This window comes from Symsagittifera roscoffensis, unplaced genomic scaffold (assembly GCF_963678635.1).
Source record: "Symsagittifera roscoffensis unplaced genomic scaffold, txSymRosc1.1 SCAFFOLD_143, whole genome shotgun sequence".
NCBI classification, from domain to species: domain Eukaryota; kingdom Metazoa; phylum Xenacoelomorpha; order Acoela; family Convolutidae; genus Symsagittifera; species Symsagittifera roscoffensis.
Genome location: NW_026971510.1, coordinates 1 through 22,179, shown reverse-complemented (window position 1 = coordinate 22,179; position 22,179 = coordinate 1). Strand labels below are relative to the sequence as shown.

Sequence of the window (22,179 nt, the reverse complement as noted above, 5' to 3'; positions counted from 1 at the left end):
ATTTTTTACTCTACTGTGACTCAAAATCTTCATTGAAAAGTTTCTTCATTTGAATTCTAGAGAAAAAAAAGAAAATCATTTTTAATCGAGAATCGTTTGGTCAGATCATGCAGTGCAAATTGCTCTGAAAGTACGTTTCTTTGTTTGAACTATTTTAACTTTGTTTAGCAGAATAAATGTGTCGTATATTTAATAATTTTGAAAAAAAAGGTTCTTCAAATTGCTTAGTTTTTTGTACAGAAGGGATCTCAAGTAAATCAATGATGCGTTAAGTGATTCCTGTTTCTATAGACGTAGTTGTGAAACGGGCTCAGATCAACTCACTGTTAAACGTGCTCCACCTCAGCCTAGTTTTTTAGTCTTTCATTGTTGGATGACAAGATAAAACTTTCTTGAAGATGCTGTTGGCTGTCATCGAAAAGTTACAGAGAAAAGAGGTACTAAAATTATTATTTTTCACCAAAAGCCTGACATGTGTTTCTGGAATTATGTCTCAATTAGAAGATGAGTCGTTTCAGACAATAATGATTCACAAAAGTACAATATAATGATTTCTGCACAAACTCAATTAGCACTGGTGGGCGTATCTAGCAGCCTTTTTCTGGCATACTGTGTATATTTTGACAGAAAGAGACGGAGCGCTCCCGACTTCAGAGCGAAGCTGAAAGCGAAGCGTGAAAAACAACGGCAAGAACTAGAACGAAAGAATGCAACCCAGTACCCTGATCTGAGAGATGAGGCTGCTATGCAAAGATTTTTCTTAGAGGAAATTCAACAAGGAGAGGAGCTTTTAATGCGGGGAGAAATTGAACAAGCTGTGGTTCATTTAGCCAATGCAGTTGTAGCGAGCGGTCAGCCGAATCAAATTTTGAACCTTTTAAAGCACAGCTTACCCCCTGAGGTTTTAAAAGCGGTGGCTGAAAAGTACCCGTCAGTTGCACGTGATATGATGAAAGCATCAGGAGTGCCGGTCATTGGCATGCAAGCTCCATCGTCTGCAAGGCCGGCGACGGCTAAGCCGAAAGCTGTATTGCAAGATGACGATGACCTCGAATAACTATTGTAGACTCTTTTAATTCTGTGAATACGTTATTGCCGGCCATGATAAAAGTGTAGTCGATGTCAATAAAATGTACTTGAGCCCTAAAGTTTTTTAAAACTAAAATATTCTATGAGATCTGAAATCGTTTGAAGTAGCAAGCTACTTATATTGTTTTATATTTTCAGATTAGATAGTCTATTAAGATTGTGTTTGACCTGACATATCACTAATTGGACGAGGCAAGTGCAATAACCAAAATCTATAGGCAATCTTCTGCTGGTGCTATTTTAGGAAAACCATTTTACCATTCCTGTAACTAATTCGAAACGTTATCTCATACCTTTCTGAAATTGCATCGATTAGAAAAATTGAACCAAGTGTTTGGACATATTTTTACAAAGAAGAATAGCAAAAAGATGTCGAGTGGCATTAACATCGACGAAGATGTGTACAACAAGTGTTCGGAGCAGGTACTGAGACATGTCTACAAATGGGTGTCTTACAAGGTAACGTGTGCTTGTAAAACCATTGATTTTAATTTAAAAGCGAAGTCATATGATACTTCAAGTTTTTACCTTTGTCTGCTTTGTGGTAAGCACGGGTGTTGCAATCGGGTACTAGACTTTTTCCCATAAAGAAAAACTTTCACAAAATTCGCATGTAAAAACGTTATACGTGCTTTATTTGCGTTTTTATAAATTCAAATATCATTCTGCGCAGTGGTAGCACCCATTCTTGAGAAGAAAAAGGCCAGTGGTTCGAGTCCGGTTGGGACAAAAAGATGATTTTTGTGAAATTTGGGTTCGTCTGTCTGCTTATTTTTTGGGCTTTGTTCCCACAAAACTGACTTTCTTCGAGCGTTAAGCTTTTCGCTAACATTTCAAATGCTATTTGTTTAATTTTAAACGATGCAGGTAACTGTGCTCCAATTTTTTTTTGCGATTCTAGTTTTTTGACAATCATTTTGATTGTTTGACAAAACGATTGAAGGTTTAATTTTCATTTTTCGATTCATCTGCTCTTAATCTTAGTCATTTATTTTTTTTTATTGCAAATGAAGCAAAGCCGATATAGCTGAATTTTTTGTTTACAGACATCTCACAATTCAGTAATGCGATCAACTTTGCAGCACCTCTGTGTAAAGTTTTTCCGCTGTTCTACATGGCGCTTTGACTTTTGATTACTTCGAATTTACCTGATTTCAATTTTATTTTCCAAGTTGAGCTAGACGACCTCTAATACGCTGAATGCTAATATCAGAAATAGTAATGCTACTGGGCTTTATTTCAATCGCGAATTGAACTTAAGAATTCCCAGCAGAATAAACAAATACCCATTATCCGTTTTTTTAAATTTGGTATTTTAATGAAAAAGGTTTCAACCTAGAGTATATTTAAATTGAATGGATCTATCTAGCCATTTCCCCCTAATGACAAAGGGAGGATTTCGTTACTAAGTACAAAATCCGCATAAGCTCAACCATTGAATTGGTTTTTTATAGTGGGTGGGGTTTTTAAGTAACAATAACCGCAGTGACGACATAAATCGTGGTGATTGTTTATCACTCTCAGATGTGCCTTTTTTCATCCCCTTATACTAATCATACCCTTATTCTGCTGTAGGTGTCAGATGACATGACTAGTATAGTGGTGGACCAGACTGCTCCAGCCGTGAAAATGGACAAGAGCTCGGACGAGCAGAAGTACTGGGACAAGTTCGCCATGTTCTCAATAGGCGGAGACGAGCCAAGGTAGATAGTTAACTTAAACGTGTTCATAAGATTTATATAGTGATGATTTTGTTCTGAAACTTTCTTATGCTCAAAGGACAAAAAAAATGCTCAAATAAGCTGATTTTGGTCCACGGTTTTCACGCTCAATAGTGATTTCCGCGGTTTGACTAATGATTTCTTCAGTTCAAATCAAATTTGTTTGCTGGAATGAAGGCAAATTACGCTCCAATATCAAAAGTTAATTAGTGGTAAAAAAACTTTTTTAATATAATATATACAGAAGTGGACAAAATTAAACTCAAGTTTGGGTTTTACTATCTAAAATGCCTGTTTTCAAGGGTCATTTACTGGGAATTAACTTTCAAAACTTAATTTTATCTTCGATTGTGATCAAATGATCTTAGCGACCCTCCATGAAAGTGTCGGTGTTTAGTTTTAAAGACCTACCGCTTCATTCTGGGTATCCAACGCCGAGTTTTTAATATAAAAATTTTTTAAATTAAGCTAAATCGTAGTCGTGTGCAGGTTTTTGAAGTTCATTTAGCTGAAGTTTTTAAGCTGTTCTGATCATTGACCTATCCGTATTCAGGTTTTTTACGTACGATTTCCACTACTTTCTGAATGACGGAGGAAAGCGGGAGAAAATGATTCTTCTCTGCTGGGTTCCGGACACATGCAAGATGAAGATGAAGATGATCTACTCGACGAGCAAAGACGCTTTCAAGAAGGCCCTCAAAGGTATCTCATTCACCACGGAGATACAAGCTAACGACAAAGGAGACCTGGATTTCGCAGAAGTCAGGTCCAGAGTGGCGAGAGCCGACAAAGAATTCATGTGAACAAAATATCTGACTGGACTTGAACTGAATCTAAATATGCTTTAGTACTTGTTTTTTAAACTTTGATGTATGAAGACCCGATGAATTGAACGAGAAAAAGATCCCGAATCATTTTTAATACTGTCTGTGTTAAAACGTTAGATATAATGGAGTTTTGAATACATATCTGATATCTGAGCGACTTTAGACTTGATGGTTAAATTGATATCATTATGCTTGAACAATGTGCAATATTGTCTGGAAAGTTCTGAGGAAGTATATTATCATGCAATTAATTTTATTTTTGATTTTAATATTTTCTAATTACATTACCTTGCAGAATTTTTTCGACAGCGATTTTTTTTGCTAATTTTCATGATTAATGTTCAAAATAACGATAATATCGGTTCGAAATAAACAACAGGATAGTTTCTTAGCAAAAATCAGAGGCGGTCAAAAGAGTGGCCGAAGAAAATTGAGTATTTGCTGAGCGAAGTTGATGTTATATCATATAATCTGGCGCATTCTGCAGTTGAAATAAGCTGAGAACATGATGATAGCAGATATGTGGACTACAGATGCAAATTTGTTGATCGATTGGGCCAAGTCTTTCCAAGTGTAGTCAATCTTAGGTGTCTCCTTGTCAAAAATGGTGCTGATGTTTTTGTTTGAAACATCATTTAGAAGCATCGGCGTCTCCGCTTTGTCACTCGGTTCGTTATTCTCAGCTTTAACCGGTTGATTCCTTAAACAAGAACTAAATAAGATCGAATGATAAGCCACTAATGTTTTTAAAAGCTACTACTGATTTTGAAAGCTCATAAACGGCTTCGTTTACCCACGAGTTAGCGCAAACTCAGCTCCTCTTTTGCTTCAAACCTAGGCATAAATTTTTATTGAAAAGCCATTGTGGTTTCTGACCCAGATTTTTTCAACCACTAAAAGGTACCATTAACCTAAGATTAGTGTTCCACGCGACTGAGCTACCACAAAAAGAGCACGTAAATGATCAAATGGGCAAGCGCGTTAACAAAAAAAATTGATAAGACGAGACCCGCAGATCAATTTTATTTGCAATTTATTTTGATAAAAAAATTGATTGTCTTTTCGTTATTTTGATGAAAAATCGAAAGGAAAAAATTCTTCAATGCGATAACTGGTGCCTTCTAAATAAAAAGATAGTGACCAATGATGATTTCCGACCAATGATAATGCAGCAAACAAAGAATTGTTGCTAGGATGCCCAAGAGCTAATTAATTGTTTTAATTTACAGTGGTGGAGATTTTAAGTACAAGCCAAAGGGGGGAATTGTAAAGTCGATCCGATCTTTATCTTTATGTAAAGAAATAGACGGAAAACCCAGGCAACGTGATCTTCAAGAGTTGGATCAGATTTTCAATATCAAAACAATTTACAAGGAAGCACAACTGGATCTTCCCGAGTTCCCCCACCTCAAGTAATCATAAAAAAAATTGACGTTACGATTGGTTGTAGAAGATAAGGTATGATAACCAGATATGCTCGTAATGAGAGAAATAGCCCCGATGTCTTCCACTATAATGGGACCTTCCGTAGAAAGTTTTCAAGTTGAAAGTGGAAGGTTGGAGAAAGAACCCACAAGTGTAGAAAAGACTCAAAAAGGCCTATAACTACAAACTCGAGGGGGACCTCGAAAAAATCAGCATAGAAGCAGGGAAACTTGCAGCTGACGGGAATGCAAACAGATATCTTTTGCCTAAGGCGTCAATTGCCCGAACTCCTACGCAATAAGGCTTGCCTGCACCCAAAAAAGAAGCAACTATGACATAAACTAAAAATAATCTTAATATAGCTCAACCATGAAAATTTTCCAGTTTGAATGGGTTCCGTACACAGAAAAACAAACAAATTTTTGCGTTTTGACAAAATGACTTGTGAAATAATGTATGGTCGAATGTAAATACTACACAACTCGACTTATGTATAAAGTTTCACCCACACGCAAATTTTTGTCGCCTTTCGTCCCTCAAACTATTACACCGTCTATTTTACGGGTCCCCTCAGATTGTTAATTGACTATAATAATCAGTATTAAATTGTGAAATAACGTCATCAATAAACTTTTCCGATGCTCTGTACCTTTTTTATCTGTGACTTTCAAAAAACTAGAATCTAGTGCAAGTTTAATGCCTTGATCAAGTGTAACTATTACCGTTATAGCTTGAAAGAACTTATTGTTCGGATTTTTTCCGGCTTTTTGGTGTGGTTTATGCTTCGTAGTCGTTGTAGTTCTTGTTCTACCTTTGTTTGTCAATTGATTGTTTTCGTCTCTATTCTTGATGCATGGCTGTGCATGTTAATCAAAAATTTGATTGTACCGTGAAGTTAGTTGCTAATCCCAACCTGTTGACTCACACTTTAATTGTTTGTGCCAACTCCAATTTATGTCACATTTGTCCAATTGTCCAAAAATTTTCCCATTTTATTACCTAGATCCTGTGATAAGAATCAATTCATATTATTTTTTGTCCAGGCTTTTCCCAGGTTTTTCGTTGAAAGTATTGTATTTCGCATCTTTTGCCAATTCGATTTACGTTTTTTTTTTGCTAGATTGATTGTAAGTTCTAGACTTGTTTAGGTATTTAGTGATTTTAGGACGTTGTTTTTATATCACTTAACCATCTATCCTGCGATGTGACTAAAGGGCATACATGAGCCAAATCTCAAAGTGTAGCATATAATAAATCGCAACACTCATTCCCCCCTCGATTTCTCGACAGGAGTATGATTATATTGATGGCCATGTTTCGATGGGTTTTGATCAAATCTTCCAGCATCTCCTGTCCGTAGTCCAAAACAGTGACTTTCTAACCCGTAATCTTGATATTAGCGCATATACTTTGTAATATTGATCTTCTTTTTGCCTCCAAGAATTTGAGGAAGTCTTAGTTCACTCTTCTTTTAGCGAAAGATCATGGGATAATCCGTATAAAAACTTCAATGGCTCGGATCTTACTGCATTTTTTTCCATTTAGTTATTAGCGCAAAGGGTCGCAATCCCCCGTTCCCTAATTGTCAGGTTGGTCGCAGGTGCGTAAGCCTTTTCTTCAATGGGCTGCTCGGGCAGTGCAATTTCTGTTGGTTTTTCCCTGCAGATGTTCCTCTAGGTCTATGCCTGACAATAGCTAAAGTGACGTGATTCTTCCAGCTTTCCCATTTACCAGTGGTTTTTTGTCGGTGCGTCCCAGAATGCCTTTATTCCGAGTTGAGTTTTCGCCAATGTTGGCTGCGCCATGTAGCGAGAAAGTTAAAAAGCGTATCCTAAGTACCGGAAACTGACTACACGTGGTCTTTTTTGCCATTATTGTATCGCTTGTCGAACAAGATAGTCGAAATTAGTAATCGAAACTGAATTCCATGAAGATAAAACAAATCTTAGATAAAATAAATCTTAGAACTCTTATGTTACTTAAATGTTAGATAAAATTTTGACTGTGCCGGGAAATAAGTTAATAATCCCAACCTGTTGACTTTATTCTTAAGTATTTGTTAAATTTAGTTTTAGGTTGTATTTTTCCAAGGATGTTTCCATTTTTTGATATCTAGATTTTGTGTTGCAAATCAAGTATAACGATCTGTTGTCTTTTGGAGCACTAATTGTTTCGGGTAGTCCTGACCCGGAAACAGTTTGGGTCCATTGTCCGTGACCTAGTAGATATAGGCACCTTCCACGGCCAGCCTGATGAGTGGAGCCAAGGACTAACGTCCTATATGTCTTGATGGCTTCATGGTGATGTTTTTACCGCTGGCAGGTTCTGCTCCGAATTCCAGATGGATTTGTTACTTGTTCCCAGCACCTTTTGAGCCATTCAATTTGTGGCTAAACTCGGCCATTATCTGCTATGAATTTAACTTCGACTTCTTTGATTTTGACTCGAAATGTATGCCCTTCAAATAACTCATTCGTTGTCGCGCTCATATCGTCTTGTTCGCACTCATTGCATAACACACAACACATACAGTCTTCTGACGAGGAATCACTATATTTTTAGTTCGACAATGCGAGATTGTGACTGGTTAAACTGTAATCTTGGTATTGCACATTGGTTTGTAATTTTGATCTTCTTTCTTTGACCAAGTAATTTCACTCTTGTTTTAGCAAAATTCCATGTGATAATCCGTATAAAGACTCCAATGGCTCGGATTTTTTTGCATACGTTGTCCCGTTTAGTTGTTGGCGCGACTTTTTAACCCGTAATCTTGATACCAACGTATTTGCTTTGTAATAATTATCTTCCTCGTTCCCCCAAGAATACAAGGAAATGTAATTTTACTCTTCGCTTATCAAAATCCCATGACTAAATTCGGATAAGGACTACAGTGGCTCGGATCTTTTTGCATTCGTTTTCCCATTGACTAATTAGCGCGAAGTGTCGCAATCCCTGTTCGCTTTTTGACTGGTTGGTCGGACGTGCATAATCTGGTTCTTCAATGATCTGCTCGGGACCGTGCAATTTATTTTTGTTTGTTCCTGCAGATGATATTCTAGGTCCCTGCCCGATAAGGGCTAAAGTGATGTGTTTCTTCCATTTTGCCTATTTACCAGTGGTTTTTTGTCGGTCCTTTCCTCAATGCATTTTTTCCGAGTGGAGGTTTTTGATATGCTGACTGCGCCATGATGCGAGGAAATTAAAAAGTGTTTCCTAAATATCGGAACTGACTATCCTTGGTCTCTTTTCCTATGAGTGCATCGAAGTTGAATTTCAACAGATAAAATTTCATGCGAGCTCTTAGATAAAACTAATGCTAGTTCAAGTTAGTTCAAGAGCAAGTTCAAATTGAAAAATCGCTCAGAACGCGATTCGTCAGTTTGACCTCGACACTGTGGTTGAATTTATCTAGATTACCAAAAGTAATTTACTGCAAAATCAGAATAGTATACAGCATATAATACATACATGAGCATATAGATACATGTAGATATATTTATCTGTTCCTAACTGATATCACTTAGGTCAACCCAAAAAACGTGAAAGCAATTTAAAATCAGACAGTTTAATGAATTGCTTCCAATAATAACAATGACTGGAATATTCTGTGCTAGTTTTACAACGTTTGGCATCTCTTGTTTTAAATTGATTCAATTTGTTTTCATTTGATTTAATTCAATTTAATTATTTTTGTTTTAAATTGTGTTAATTGCAAACGAAAGACAAAAAATTGTGCAAAATTCAGTTTTAAACGTAAAAATCAATGAAAAAACAAAAATCATGCTGCAACTTTTTTAAAAAAAACTCACAGGGGAAAATGAAACAGAACTTCGTAAAAATCCCTGGTATTATTATTTGAAAAAAAAATATCGATGATTATAGAAAGTTCATTGTGTGACAAAGCCAGTGTAAAAGCCTTTATAAATATCAGTTACGACAAAAAACGGCGAAAATGTTTCTGTAAGTGAAATTTTATCAACCAGTTGACTTGTATGTGTCTTGTTTACACGCAACTTTATAATTTTTTACGAAACATTTTTCTATTTGCAATCGTGTATTTGTTTTTTTTTTGTATAAATGATTTCCGTTTGACGTCCCATCAATAGCAAAATATCCTTCAAATGTAATGTTTTCCATGCTCCCTGAATTAGTAGATTTTGGTTTCTCTAGTCTTTTCTAATTTGTGGGTTATGGGAATGGCATATAGCATATCTACTAGTATATATATGATACATAAATAAATGATATGCTATATGCCATTCCCATAATCCACAAAAGTAGAAAACACTAGAGAAACCAAAATCTAATTCGGGGAGCATGAAAAACATTACATTTGAAGGAATTTTGCCATTGATGGGACTTCAAACGGAAATCATTTGCCTCAAGAGTGATTTTCCCTTTTTCTTGCAGACTTATTCTTGCCTCGACTCAAAAAAGCAGCTTTGACAACAGCTAACTAATAATGTGAAAAAAGCACAAAACCATTCAAATTAGTATCAGCAGTTCCAATTCCTTACTCAGAAAAACAAATATACGATTGCTAATGGAAAAATAGTCGGAAGAAACTATAAAGTTGCGTGTAAACAAGACACATACAAGTCAACTGGTTGACAAAATTTCACTTACACAAACATTTTCGTCGCTTTTTGTCGTAACAGATATTTATAAAGGCTTTTAAACTGGCTTTGTCACATAATTAACTTTCTATAATCATCGATGATTTTTTTTTTCAAATAATAATACCAGGGATTTTTACGAAGTACTGTTTAATTTTCCCCTGTGCGCTTTTTTGTTAAAGAAGTGCAGCATGATTTTGGTTTTTTCATTGATTTTTACGTTTAAAACTGAATTTTGAACATTTTTTTGTCTTTCGTTTGCAATTAACACAATTTAAAACAATTATAAGTAAATTGAATTAAATCAAGTTACATCAAATGAAATCAAATTGAATCAAATTAAAACAAGAGATGCCAAACGTTGTAAAACTAGCACAGAATTTTCCAGTCATTGTTATTATTGGCAGCAAGTTCATTAAAACTGTCTGATCTTAAATTGCTTTCACGTTTTTTGGGTTGACCTAAGTGATATCAATTAGGAAGAGAATGGCAGCGGCTATCTTTATGCGCTAATTCCGGGAAGCAATCTGAAAAACAAGCAAGCTTGGTGTTGGGATTCTGAATCATGAATGATAATTTTTTATCAAGGTATCTTAAAGGGTACCTTGAAGGTAGCTGATTTTTCTGTAACTTTCCAAACAACTCCATTGTTCCTTTTGGGTCAAAATTGACTGTAAAACTTTCGTTTGTGGTCGTATTCTACATTCAGATGATAATGAAGACTTTGTTCAACAGTATTATTTTATTATTTGATAAAAACTTGATTTCCTAAGCTCTAAATAACATAACAAAACTTAACAGTTTTAAATTTTGATGAAGAATTTGTATTGTTTTTTATTTTATTCTTGATTATCATACTCGGAATTGATGAATAGTATTATAAGTCTAAACTAAAAATTTAAAACTCAAAATATGAAGAAAATTTCTTAAAATCTGAATAAAATCAGGTTTCTTTTTTTCTGGAAGATTTTTGATTAACTTTTTTTTTGTTAAAAACCACTTGAAGGAATTGATTTCAACCTGAAGAAAAACAAACAAGAAAACAAAACCAATCACGAGGTAATACCAACCAGAAATTTATACACCCATAATTGATTTTATTCCATGAGAGTTTTTGTAAGAAAACAGGAGGTTTTTGTTGAATGTTTTCGTACACAAATCTATTTGGCAGTACGTTTAAAATGAGATACTGAAAATGATAATGACACAAATAATCGAAAAAACAAGAGTAGCCAACTGCTCCAAAATTAGCCCTAATTCTTTTGGCTACTGCGGTTAATGCAACTGAATCTTCAAAACGTGTCAATATTTTTTCAACGAACTAAAAAAATCATTACGCTCCTTGTAACAATTTTTCTAACAAATAAACAAAACTTGTGTTCAGAATCCGGAGCACAATTTTAAAAAAATTGTGTTCAAATTATGAATCACGAATGAAAGACACCTGAGCTTACTGTTAAAAAATTTCTGCTTTGAAAAGTGTGAATAAAACATTGTTTCTTTGGATCACAGACGACTTTAAAACTAGTCGCTTTGCTGTTTTAATGTGAAAATTTTTCAAAACATTCCTTTGTTTTTTTTTGGTCAAAACTGTCTATAAAACTAGTCGCTTTGCGTTCTATTTTAATTTCAGATAATTACACTGTCTCATACGTGATGTATATCACTTTAAAACTTTGTTTTCGGAAGCTCTGGATATCCTAACAGTTTAAATTCTTGTTCAGTACTTGTATTGTTTATTTTTCTCTTCAATTTTCCTAACTCAAACTTCTGGGACACTATTCTGAGACTCACACAATAATTAAGAACTAAAGAACTCTTGTTGTTAAACGAAGTGTCAGATTTTTTTTCGACCGGATGATTTTTGATTGAGTTTCTGTTTCGAAGTTTTTTCTCAGATTTTGTTTTTTTTAGGCAAAAAGCAAAATTATCACCGCAACTAATATTCAAAGAGAGTTAAATAATTTTTCCTAGTAGGAGTTCAAGTTTTAAAACGCTATTTGATTTGAATTTTGGAACAATGGCATAGAAAATAGCTAATTATTTTTACTCACAAAAGAAAACAAAACTGAATTCCATATTATTTGAAATTATCTCCATGATTTTTTCTGTTTTTCTTTTTTTTCTGGCAGATTTTACAAACTCAAAAAAAATTAACCGCAAATAGCCTTCAATCTTTCAATTTTTTAGCAAAAATTTAGTTAACCTAATCTTATTGTCTACGTTCATTTAAGTAATTTATCTCGTTTTTATCGCAGAATTTTCATCGAAAATCAGAGTACCCGATTTCAATTTTTAAACGCAGCAAGTTATACATGCTGCATACGCACAAAAAAACTGAAAAGAGTTCTTCTTCTTTTCCTTTTTGCTTTATTTTTTATAACAGATATGAAAATATGTTTTATCAAAACTTTTGAGACCGCTTTTTTGTTCTCTCATTCAGTTCAAGTTAATTAGCTTCATCTGTAACTCGTCTTTTTTGAAACAAGTTTTATTGCATGCGAACGAGTCCTTAAAAGAGTTTCTGAAGTAATTTTAACCAGAGAGTGCTTTTGATGCGCTTGATGCGTTTATTTCTCTTTTTTGTTCCGATTTTCAATCCGACTAAAGTTCTGTTTTTTGTACTCGAGCGTGTTTGAGACTTAAAAAACTAATTGAGTGAGCTGATTTTACCTTTGAAAAAACTAGCTTGAAAATTGAATTACGGCTCAATCATTTTTTATTTCTATGCTTTTCTTCAAATAATGCTTTTGGGAGCACCTTTGCAATTAATTTAAATCAGTCGACTGCTGTAAAAGTAGCACACATTTTTTCGGCTTCTGTAATTAATGCAGAAATGTCAAAAAGAATAAAAGTAAGTTTTCAGATTTTCATTTTTTTGCCGTTTTCTTTTTTATCGAAGGGATTTTAATTGGGCTCAAGATATTTTTTTTTCTAGAGAATAACAAATTTTCCTGAAAAAATTTTTTTCGATCCCTTTTAATTTTTTTGGAAATGTTGTGTTGGAGGTAACTGATTCTGCTGTTAAAAAATCAATCCACGCCATTGTTTTTTTTCTGAACAAAAGTGACCGTTAAATTAGTAAAAACGAATACGAACTTAGATAAATTCGTGTACTTGTGAAGGTTCTTCACTTTTGAGTAATCAATCAAAATTTCAACTAACGTGAACTCACCTTTCAGTTTTTTGAACCAGCTTCAAAATCCATCTGGGTATCTTGGTTGCTTCTGGTCTGTGGTAAACATAAGTGACGAACACGTTTATCACAACAGACATCGCAATATACAACACCGAAGTCAACACGTACTCTCCCAAAATAGGGAATCCAGACTCTTTAGCCGGCGGTAGAAGTTCAGACAGAACCAAGAGCTCCAAAATTTGAGACAAAAGAATAGCCGTGCAGAATGGAAGACGTTCTCCGCTTTCAATTGGCAGAAAAAATGTACAAACCGACAGAAAACCGAACAGCGAGCACGGAATTATTACCACTATTATATAAAATAACGGCTGTCGTTCTAACACGAGAGTATACCGTATAGCGTCGAACTTTAAAACAGATTTCCTTCGGGTGGTCTCAACTTCTCGTGTAACGAGCTCGTATGTCACGGGCGTTCGCAGGTTCCAGTGTCCGTTTTGCTCGAAGTGCTTCATGGGTAAAACGCCGACTTCGCCGAATGAAGGGTTAACTTTCATTCGGTACTGATTGTTCGGAGAAACCCATTTTCCCATGGTGATGTTGCATACCTTTAAACATTTTAAACTTATACTCATAAACTAAGTTGTAAGTTGTCGACTTTACTATCAAACGTAGCCAGAATTACATGATTTTTTTCAAATATTATCTAAGTCGAGGAATTTTGAAGTATAATTTTTTTCTGACATAGAAACAGGTTTCTGCACATGAAGCCCAACAGTTAGGAGAATAATTTAGAAGGCTCTGTGATTATCGAGGCATTTTGGGATATTTTTGAAGAGGGGGATTGGTCAATTTTTGATCAGCGTTTGATGTTTCAGTTGAACTGCTTTGTGAACTGATTGATTTTAAAATCTCAGAGAAAGTTTTGGCTACCGTTTGGGAAAGCGGTTTGGTCCTAATCTTGCAAGTGTCTAGTGCTTACAGAAAAGACAAATAAGAAAATTTGTAGAAATCAAAACCGACCACAAGAGCCTTAAGAGTCTTTTTTTTTGGGTGGACGAGGAACATTTAAGGCTAGTGTGGTATGGAGGGAACGGCCTCGTTCAGAAAACTTATCCCCATTTGCAACTCTGGCAACTTGCAAATGGGTATTATGGGTATCAAATAAGGTTTCTTCTTTCAAATTGAGTTTTACGAACGTATGGCATGTGAGAATTATATTTTTCAAATGATGGACAAATATTGAACATAAAGTATCTTTTCTGGTCGACAATTTCTAACCTGTACGTCATATGGGAAGTAGATGAGGTGGAATGTGCACGTGACCTTGACATTGACACTGGTACTTGTACTGATCACCAGACCCGAGTGCTCCACGAACTGGTATGAGTTGCTGCTAAACTGCACAGCGACGGCGTCAAACAAATTGATGTCAGGGGTCCACACAGAGCCCGGTGGCAGCTGAAACACGACTAAGGCTTGTTATTCTCTTTTAAAACAATTCAGCTTTGTATGAAAAAAAATAAAAAACAAATCAAATTCCAGTAAAATCAAAAGACTCATGACACGTTTGGCATCAAAGTATTTAGAAAAAAGTCAACTGAATCTTGAAACTGTGCCTAGGATCAACCACAGGCTTTCACCTTTTTTACCGAAGAAAAACAGAAGAATATGGCGAATGAAAAGTTAAACTGATTTGACTTTTAAACGTTTAACTTTTTTTTGGACTGCTTCCCAGCGATCTCCCTTAGTGCCATCACTGGTACCAGCAGTAGATTTGCTACCATGGCATTTATCATATAAGCTGGCAAAACAAACAAGAGATCTTAATTTTGTCAAAAACGGCACTCTGTAAATCGCTAGTTGCAAGTTTCTGTAACGGGTTCATTCAAATTTCTTGAACTTGTACACTTTATGAATACCGCCTCTACTAACTGTGTCACATATCTAAACCCCTGTAGAACAGGATGTAGACTTTTGGCAGAGGACAACTAACTGACCCCATGCGGCAGTAACCAGTAAACAAATTCACTTTAACTAAACTATAACTGAAAACCAATTTTGAGAATTTTTAAAAAATATTTGTACAATAAGCTTCACAAAAGAGCTTGGTTGAACAGTATCGAAGCTTTTAAAGCAAATTTTACGTTGAAAACCCAGACAAATTGTGTAAATAGGTGTGTTTTCAATTTTTATAAACAATATTGTGTTAATCATTTTTAACAATAATGCAGCAGTCTAACATCCGGTGAACATAGCAACTGAACTGATATCGACTATCAATATCAGGTATATTTTCGAATTTTGCAAGGCAATAAAGTAGATGTTTTCTATTTCTCATTTTTAAAGCAATAATTTGTCTCCTGTACGCTAGAATGAAAGAACCATCAAACTTGAAAATCGCCGCAAAGTCCGACTGGGTTGAAAAGATTCATAGAACCTGAGTTGTTTGTTTTCGAAAGCTGTTTGACTACCCCTATGAACAGTTTATACAATTACAATTCAAAAACACCGGATATTTCTTTTTCAATCATCAGTTGACGAATGGAAACCGGTTATCTTTGGTGAAAGATTATTCTTACAGTTTGTATATGCAGTTTTAATATCTGACTTAGACTAATTTTGATTGAGCAACCATATATAAAAATCCATAAAAAGCTTGAATTTTTAAACTATTTTTACCAACTTTGAATAGGGACTTGGTTTTTCTCTTTCTCTTGATTGTTCTGGTTTCTAAATCATCAAGAGCTTTTTGACTGCGCACAGTAATTGCAGTTCGAGAGCCATCCCTAATTTTACAGAACAGTTTAAGATGACAGTTCTGAGTTTTTGTTCGTAGCTTCTATCATAGACGACTTTTTTTTAGCTCAGCTTGCTGTTTTAAAAAAAAATTCTTGAGAAAAGTGGGCTTCTCTAGCATCACTCGATGATGATATATTTTGTTTTTGTTCTCGAAGTTCCTAAAATTTATCATGAAGGTAGGGGAAAACTTTAAGTTTCAAGAAAATAACCCGTGTTAAGAAAATGACGAGCTTTTATCTCTGCACGGAAAGTATATACTCAAGCTTTTGAAGAACTCGCATATACTTTCAGTAGTATTGTAATCCGCCGTGTGTCCTTAGGGGGGGGGGTCTTTTCGACGGTAGGGGTCTTTGGGGTCCTACCAAAAGTAGGGTCCAAAAGGACCCATCTTTTTTAAAGACCCCAAAGTACCCTGCCCGAAATAAAAAGACCCCTCTCTAAGGACACCCGACAGACAAAATACTTTGGTATTTATTTTCGCGCGGTGGTTAAATTTAATCCCTTCCAAACTTTCCCACTGTTCAACTAAATAAGTTTGAGACCCCATTAAAAAACTGACCTGCTTGAGAAGGAGGAAGGACGTGACAAATAATAAGAGGGTAAGAAGGTAAAGAGGACTTGATAAATAATAGATAAAGTAACATATAAAAAAAAGAAAAAAGAAAATAAAAACGGAATGTTAACAAGAGTACGGATAGGAGAGCAGAGGAAGGGTTTACGGCCACATCCGCATGTCGTCTTCGGGATCCGACCAAGGGACATGAAGAATACTGACTAGACGCTCCATTTGAAATTTGAAGCGCCACTCAGTACTCTCGAATCCCGCACCCAGAGACTCGCACAGCCAGAAATTTTCCATGCTCCCCACATCAACACACACATATTCAAATATGCCCTCCTTTTTCTCAAATGCAACCTCAATGTAATGCAGCTTAAAATTCGCTGCAGTGGTGGCCGGGGTAAACTCTACGGTCACACCAAAGATATTTTTGCCTTCGTGAGTTCCAGGTCCCACATAAGGCAAATCAATGGGTGACTCGTGGAGACCACCAAGGGAATATCCATCTAAACACATGAAAATAGGTTGAAATCATTAGTTAGAAATAGGAGTGAGTAAGTGGTATCTAGAAGGTTACTTTCATTTCCACTGGCTTGAAATTCAGCAGGTCGGAGAAGTGCTGGAAAAATTTTAAAAAAATGAAATTGGAAAAACGTAGAGTTACTTCAAAAGACTTGGAAATTATTCATGAAATTTTTATTACTTTGAAAAAAACCTATCCGGAAAACACCAACCGTCGAAATTATTTCCTAGCTGCATGTTCACTGTTCTTCTTCTCAACTACTAATGATATAAATTACGATGTTGCTATCAAGTTGAGACCCTATGGGGGTCTGATCGGTATAGACAATTCTTCTTTGGATAAATATTTAAATGATTCGAAAATTTTACGAATGCATGCTATTTTACACGATGCCGCCGGTTTTGTCCGCGAAGTTTATAACACTGGTCCCACATACTGCTATGTTTTACCATGGAAATGCAACAGTAGTTTGATTGGTCACTTGAGTGGAATTACGTTTTGTTTGTATATCAAACTGAAAAAACCGAAACTCTACCATTTATTAGAATGCTGAAGGAAAAATCAGTTGTGGTGGATTTTGAGGGATTTCGACACCAGAAAAACACATTTATAGTAAAAGAATTAGCTATAACAACTTCCGACTACAGTGATTCCCTAGTTTTTCTACCTCCAGTTAATTTCAATTCCCTTCCAAAATCTGAACAAAAAGCCTACAACTGGCTGACAAATTATTTGCACGGACTTCATTGGGATAGCGGTGATTATTTATACCTGAATTTGAACCAAATCATTCAAAGTTTTGTCTTAAGAAACCCCAATGCTGTATTCTACGCCAAAGGAAAAGAAAAAGCTGATTTTTTATCCAAATACTTAGACCGTAAAGTTGTGAATCTTGACGATTTGGGCTGTCCACGAGTCGAACAATTATATTTCAAGAATTTTGTGAATTGTAACAAACACCTACCGCACCATAACTCTAAAAATCATTGTGCATTAAAAAAGTCGAAAGCGTTCTTTGATTGGTTGAAAAATGAGTGTCAACAACGAGCGTCAGGGGAAAGTGGAGACATACATATCTCCAAATTCAGTTCTTTGTGCTTGGATGACACCAGAAAGTAACATAAAGATTTCATTGACCAGGATTGAACGCATTGATTGTAGAGGCCAAGTAGTTCAACGAAAAGAACAAGTTACACTTTCTGAAGAAGAGTTGTGCACTTTGAGGAGGTTCTTCCCCGTGATTGACCAATTCATCTACTTTCAACGATTCAAATACATCAGTAATGTTACCCAGCAAGCGCGGTCTTTGTCTTCCCAAGCTAGTCTTAGTGCCCAAACGTCAACCAGGAGTTCAAATGGATCTAACCAGCAGTGAACTACCCAATGAGATTCAAAAAATAATAAGAGAAGATTCTGTGAAGAAAATTGTGTATCATGCCAAAACTGATCATGTCCCAGCCAATTATGTTTTGGAAATGCACTATGATTTTGATGATGATAATAAACCGAGTGTCTATACAGGTTATACACGATATGAAATTTATTACTGTTCAGATGCTTAATTAATTTTTTTTATATATGATATATATTTTTCATTCTGCAAGTTCGAGAGTGAGGGAAAGCGGTAGGGAAATTGAAATGAATGACACAGTAGTTGACGAGACTGATGGAACTATAGTTACCGATTTTGTGTATGACGAAAATCATATGGAGAAAAAATCATGGAAATTTTGCAATAACGTGAATGTACCACGGTCTGAAGTAGTTTTCATGTCACAAATGGTGTTAATTCTGATTTTATTGGCTTTTTGTATTTTTAAACTTTCATTAACGCAGTTAACTTGTGAAGAAACCTCAGTTTGGTTTTCAATTTTATCGGGTTTAGTTGGTTATGTATTACCAAATCCAAGAATATGAATAAAGTTATTGATACATCTACGAGACTTTTTTTAGCCATCGTGGGCCCCTCGGGTTCTGGAAAAACAGAGCTGATATTCAAATTGTTGAAAGGAAAAACATTTTATCCCAAATTTCAAAGAGCCTTATACTTTTACAAAGAGATTCATCCTCTTTATAGTGAAAAATCCAATACCCACAGCATTGATCTAACTTTCATAAAATTCAATGGCTTTGACAGTTTGCGAAACCTTGAAAACATTCTTCTAGTTTTTGATGATTCATGCGAAGAAATCTATAACGATAAAGACTTTGTCAAACTTGCAACAGCAGGAAGACACCGAGGACTAGATGTAATATATGTTAAACATAATTTGTTCCAACAAAGCAGATGGTCTCGAACAATTGATTTAAACACATCACACATCATTCTGTTCAAATCACCTCGTGATATTCAGCAACTTGATCATCTTGGAAGACAATTGAACAACACTAAATTTTTGAGACACTGTTATCAGCTCGCTACAAAAGACACATACGGTCATCTTTTAATCGACTTGGATCCGCGTACATCCGATTGTTTGAGATATTGTTCAAACATTACACCACCTGGTCCCTCAATTTTTTACTTACCAATAAATCAGGCAGAGGTTACACCTCTCACAAATGAACGCGAAAAAATTATCTATTCTGCAGCACATGGTACAATTGAATCCCAGCCAGCTCCGAAGCTTCATTAGAAAAACAACAAATCCTCAAGTTATTTCAGTTATATGTGAATGTTTGCTCAATGTAGTCAATGGCAATGTATCTGTTAATATTCCAAACATTGAAAATTTCGAAAAGGCATACAAACTTTTAATCAGCCGAAAAACAAAACTTGAACGAAAACGAGCAATTATTCTAACGAAACAAGGTTTCAACTTGATCAGACTGATACTTTACTTCTGCAACAGATACTTACCATCAGCATAAAACATGGCAGCAGAAGAGTTTGTTTTAATTCCAAAACATACATATATCCGTGAGCAACCGCATGCATCACAAGTGCTGTTTAACAGTTCAATTAAACACAAAAAGCCCCAGTTATCTTACTTGAACCGCATGAGACCTCTAATACCCACGAAGCATAACTCAGTATCGACTGAAACTCTTCCACTACCCCTTCCCCCAACACCTCCCTCAACGCCTATTGTTGACCCTGGGGAACAATCAACAGGACTTCTTACAGAAGATGAGACTAATCAATATCAGGAAGGTGGGGAGGAAGAGGAGAAGCGGATTGTGGATGAGAAGGAGCGAAAGGATAATAAAATAAACTATGAACGCATTCTATTACAATTGCAAATAATGGAGGATAAAAAATTCACGAGAGCTAAAAATATCCTGGAGGTTATCAAAAGCTCAACTCGAGTCTCAATAAACGCCATGGATGAAACAATTTATGTTGACAATGTACCAACCGGTCTCAAAGCAGCATCATTTTTGTATGATATACAACAGCAAACTAAAATACTACACAACCCTGCTTACATAATGATTTTATCCGCTCTCGAACTTACCGAAGAGTCTGTTATTAACAAGTATGCCAAACACGCGGTTCAGTCAAAGATTAAAGAACAGGCCCAACGAAAAACCAAAAGTCCAACCAAATCTCCGTCAACCTCGGGCAAAACAAAAACCCTCGACAGTAGTAAGCCATCATCAAGTTCAAAACAAACCAAACGACTCAAAACAAGAAAGAAAGCCACCACGGAAAGAGTCAAAGAAAGAGAGAAAGACGAAGACGACAGTGAATCGTACGGTACGCCCTATAACGATTCAGATTCTTCAACGTCAGAAAAGACGGAGACAAAAAGTAAAAGATGGGAAACCTACACCAACTGAGGAAAAACTTTTGAAAAAGAGTTACACAGATAAAGGTCCAGCATTGTTCGGTAGTGTTAAAACTTTGAAGGCTACAACGGTCATACCAAGACGAAAAGTTAAACATTTTTTACATACAGAACCATCTTATACAAAATACCGAACAGTTCGCCGCAAAATAGCTCGGCTTAAAGTGATAGTTTATGACATAAACGAAATATGGTCAATCGATTTGGCATATGTTGATAAACTAGCAAAATACAACAAAGATATCAAATATCTTTTAGTTGCAGTAGATTGCATGTCCCGTTATCTTCGCGTGCAGCCACTGAAATCAAAGTATGCCACAACAACTGCAGAAGCGTTCAATCAAATGATAAAGACAGAGAAACCGAAAAAAGTCTGGGTAGATAAAGGCACCGAGTTCAAGGGGTCATTCAAAACTTTATGTGAGAAAAAGGGTATCAAGACATATACAACAGAGAGTGAAAAGAAGTCCGCTTTCGCCGAGAGGAACATCCGATCACTAAAAAGTTTGATTTATAAGTATTTGGAGGACAAATGGACCTACTCTTACATCGATAAGCTTCAAGACTTTGTCAACACAATAAATTCGAGAACAAACCGCGTCATCAAATTAGCCCCCAATAAAGTGACAAAAAAGGATGTTCCACGTCTAATTTCATTAAGAGCGGAACAATCATTGAAACTGGTTCGCCGACCAAAGCTCTACGTTGGCGATTTTGTGAGAATAGCAAAAATTGACATCCCTTTTCGAAAAGGTTATAAACAATCCTTCACTGACGAAGTTTTTGAAATATTTGACATACCAACAAGGAACCCACCGACTTATAATCTTATCGACGCTGATAGAGAACCAATAGAGGGTAAATTTTATGAGCCCGAACTAATCAGAGTATTGGAAAAGGAAGGGTCAAGCTAAACAATGTCTAGCAACTTTGGAGGTGACAAAGATTCCTTTAGTATTACATTGGTGTCATCAGCCTCAATGAATATCTTCATTGACAACTCACTAGCGAGTTTTAAAAACCTGCTGAGTGAAGATATCGATCTGCAAGGCGAATGGAGAGTTGCATTGTCAGAAATAACGTTTCCCACTCATTTTAACAATGTAACAGATACTAAAATAGTGTACTATAAAAAAGACAAAGTTAGAGCAAGTCTTAAAGTGGCAAAAGATAAAATATCTAGACCATATGATGGAGAGAAAACTGAAATAACAAAGGGTGAATATGGCGAAATCGAGAAATTATTCAACGAAATCAATCGGAAGGTTGATCTTGATAATTTCACTTATAGCATCGACCCCATTACCAAACATCTTTCAATTTGGATGCATTATTGGGAAGGCATTACCTTTGAGAGCCCACAAATTCCTAGTATTTTGGGTTTCAAAGGTATAAGAGATGGAACGGGCTACCATATCGGCTATAAAGAATCCAGTCATATCCATAGCACTCTCACATCGCAAAACTTCATTTCCGACTACCCTGTCGATATCTCTGCTGGAACCCAAATGATGTTTATCTACTTGGATATAATCCATTATCAGATTGTGGGTGACACCAAAGCACCGTTGCTCAGAGTCATTGATACTAATCGACGAGTGAAAAACGGTTACGTGTGCAGCATTGAACCAAATCATCGCAAGTTTTTAGCAACTTAGATTATAAAAAACTCCTCGTGAATAACATCCAG

At 35.7% G+C, this 22,179-nt stretch overlaps 3 protein-coding genes across 3 annotated transcripts; 2 read left to right on the top strand and 1 right to left on the bottom strand.

Moving 5' to 3' along the window:
- The first annotated feature begins 547 nt into the window (after positions 1-547).
- On the top strand, positions 548-1,057 carry LOC134856477 (mitochondrial import receptor subunit TOM20 homolog). Its single transcript, XM_063872746.1, has one exon. The coding sequence runs from the start codon at positions 548-550 to the stop codon at positions 1,055-1,057; it is 510 nt and encodes a 169-aa protein (XP_063728816.1).
- Positions 1,058-1,231: 174 nt separating this feature from the next.
- On the top strand, positions 1,232-3,906 carry LOC134856479 (uncharacterized). The gene is made up of 3 exons (XM_063872748.1): positions 1,232-1,548; positions 2,665-2,792; positions 3,364-3,906. The coding sequence occupies exons 1-3, from the start codon at positions 1,459-1,461 to the stop codon at positions 3,611-3,613; spliced, it is 468 nt and encodes a 155-aa protein (XP_063728818.1). The 5' UTR covers positions 1,232-1,458; the 3' UTR covers positions 3,614-3,906.
- A 193-nt stretch (positions 3,907-4,099) lies between these two features.
- Positions 4,100-14,224, bottom strand: LOC134856476 (neuronal acetylcholine receptor subunit beta-3-like; the record flags this gene model as incomplete). Its single annotated transcript, XM_063872745.1, is given in 3 exon segments — positions 4,100-4,337; positions 12,854-13,422; positions 14,096-14,224. Coding segments are annotated over 2 exon segments (792 nt in total).
- Positions 14,225-22,179: the final 7,955 nt, after the last annotated feature.

Bases quoted from the DNA above. Each gene is read 5' to 3' on its own strand.
- LOC134856477 (XM_063872746.1), top strand. From the start codon at position 548: ATGATTTCTGCACAAACTCAATTAGCACTGGTGGGCGTATCTAGCAGC.
- LOC134856479 (XM_063872748.1), top strand. From the start codon at position 1,459: ATGTCGAGTGGCATTAACATCGACGAAGATGTGTACAACAAGTGTTCG. The intron at 1,549-2,664 runs GTAACGTGTGCT...ATTCTGCTGTAG, and splicing joins ACAAATGGGTGTCTTACAAG to GTGTCAGATGACATGACTAG. The intron at 2,793-3,363 runs GTAGATAGTTAA...ATCCGTATTCAG, and splicing joins ATAGGCGGAGACGAGCCAAG to GTTTTTTACGTACGATTTCC.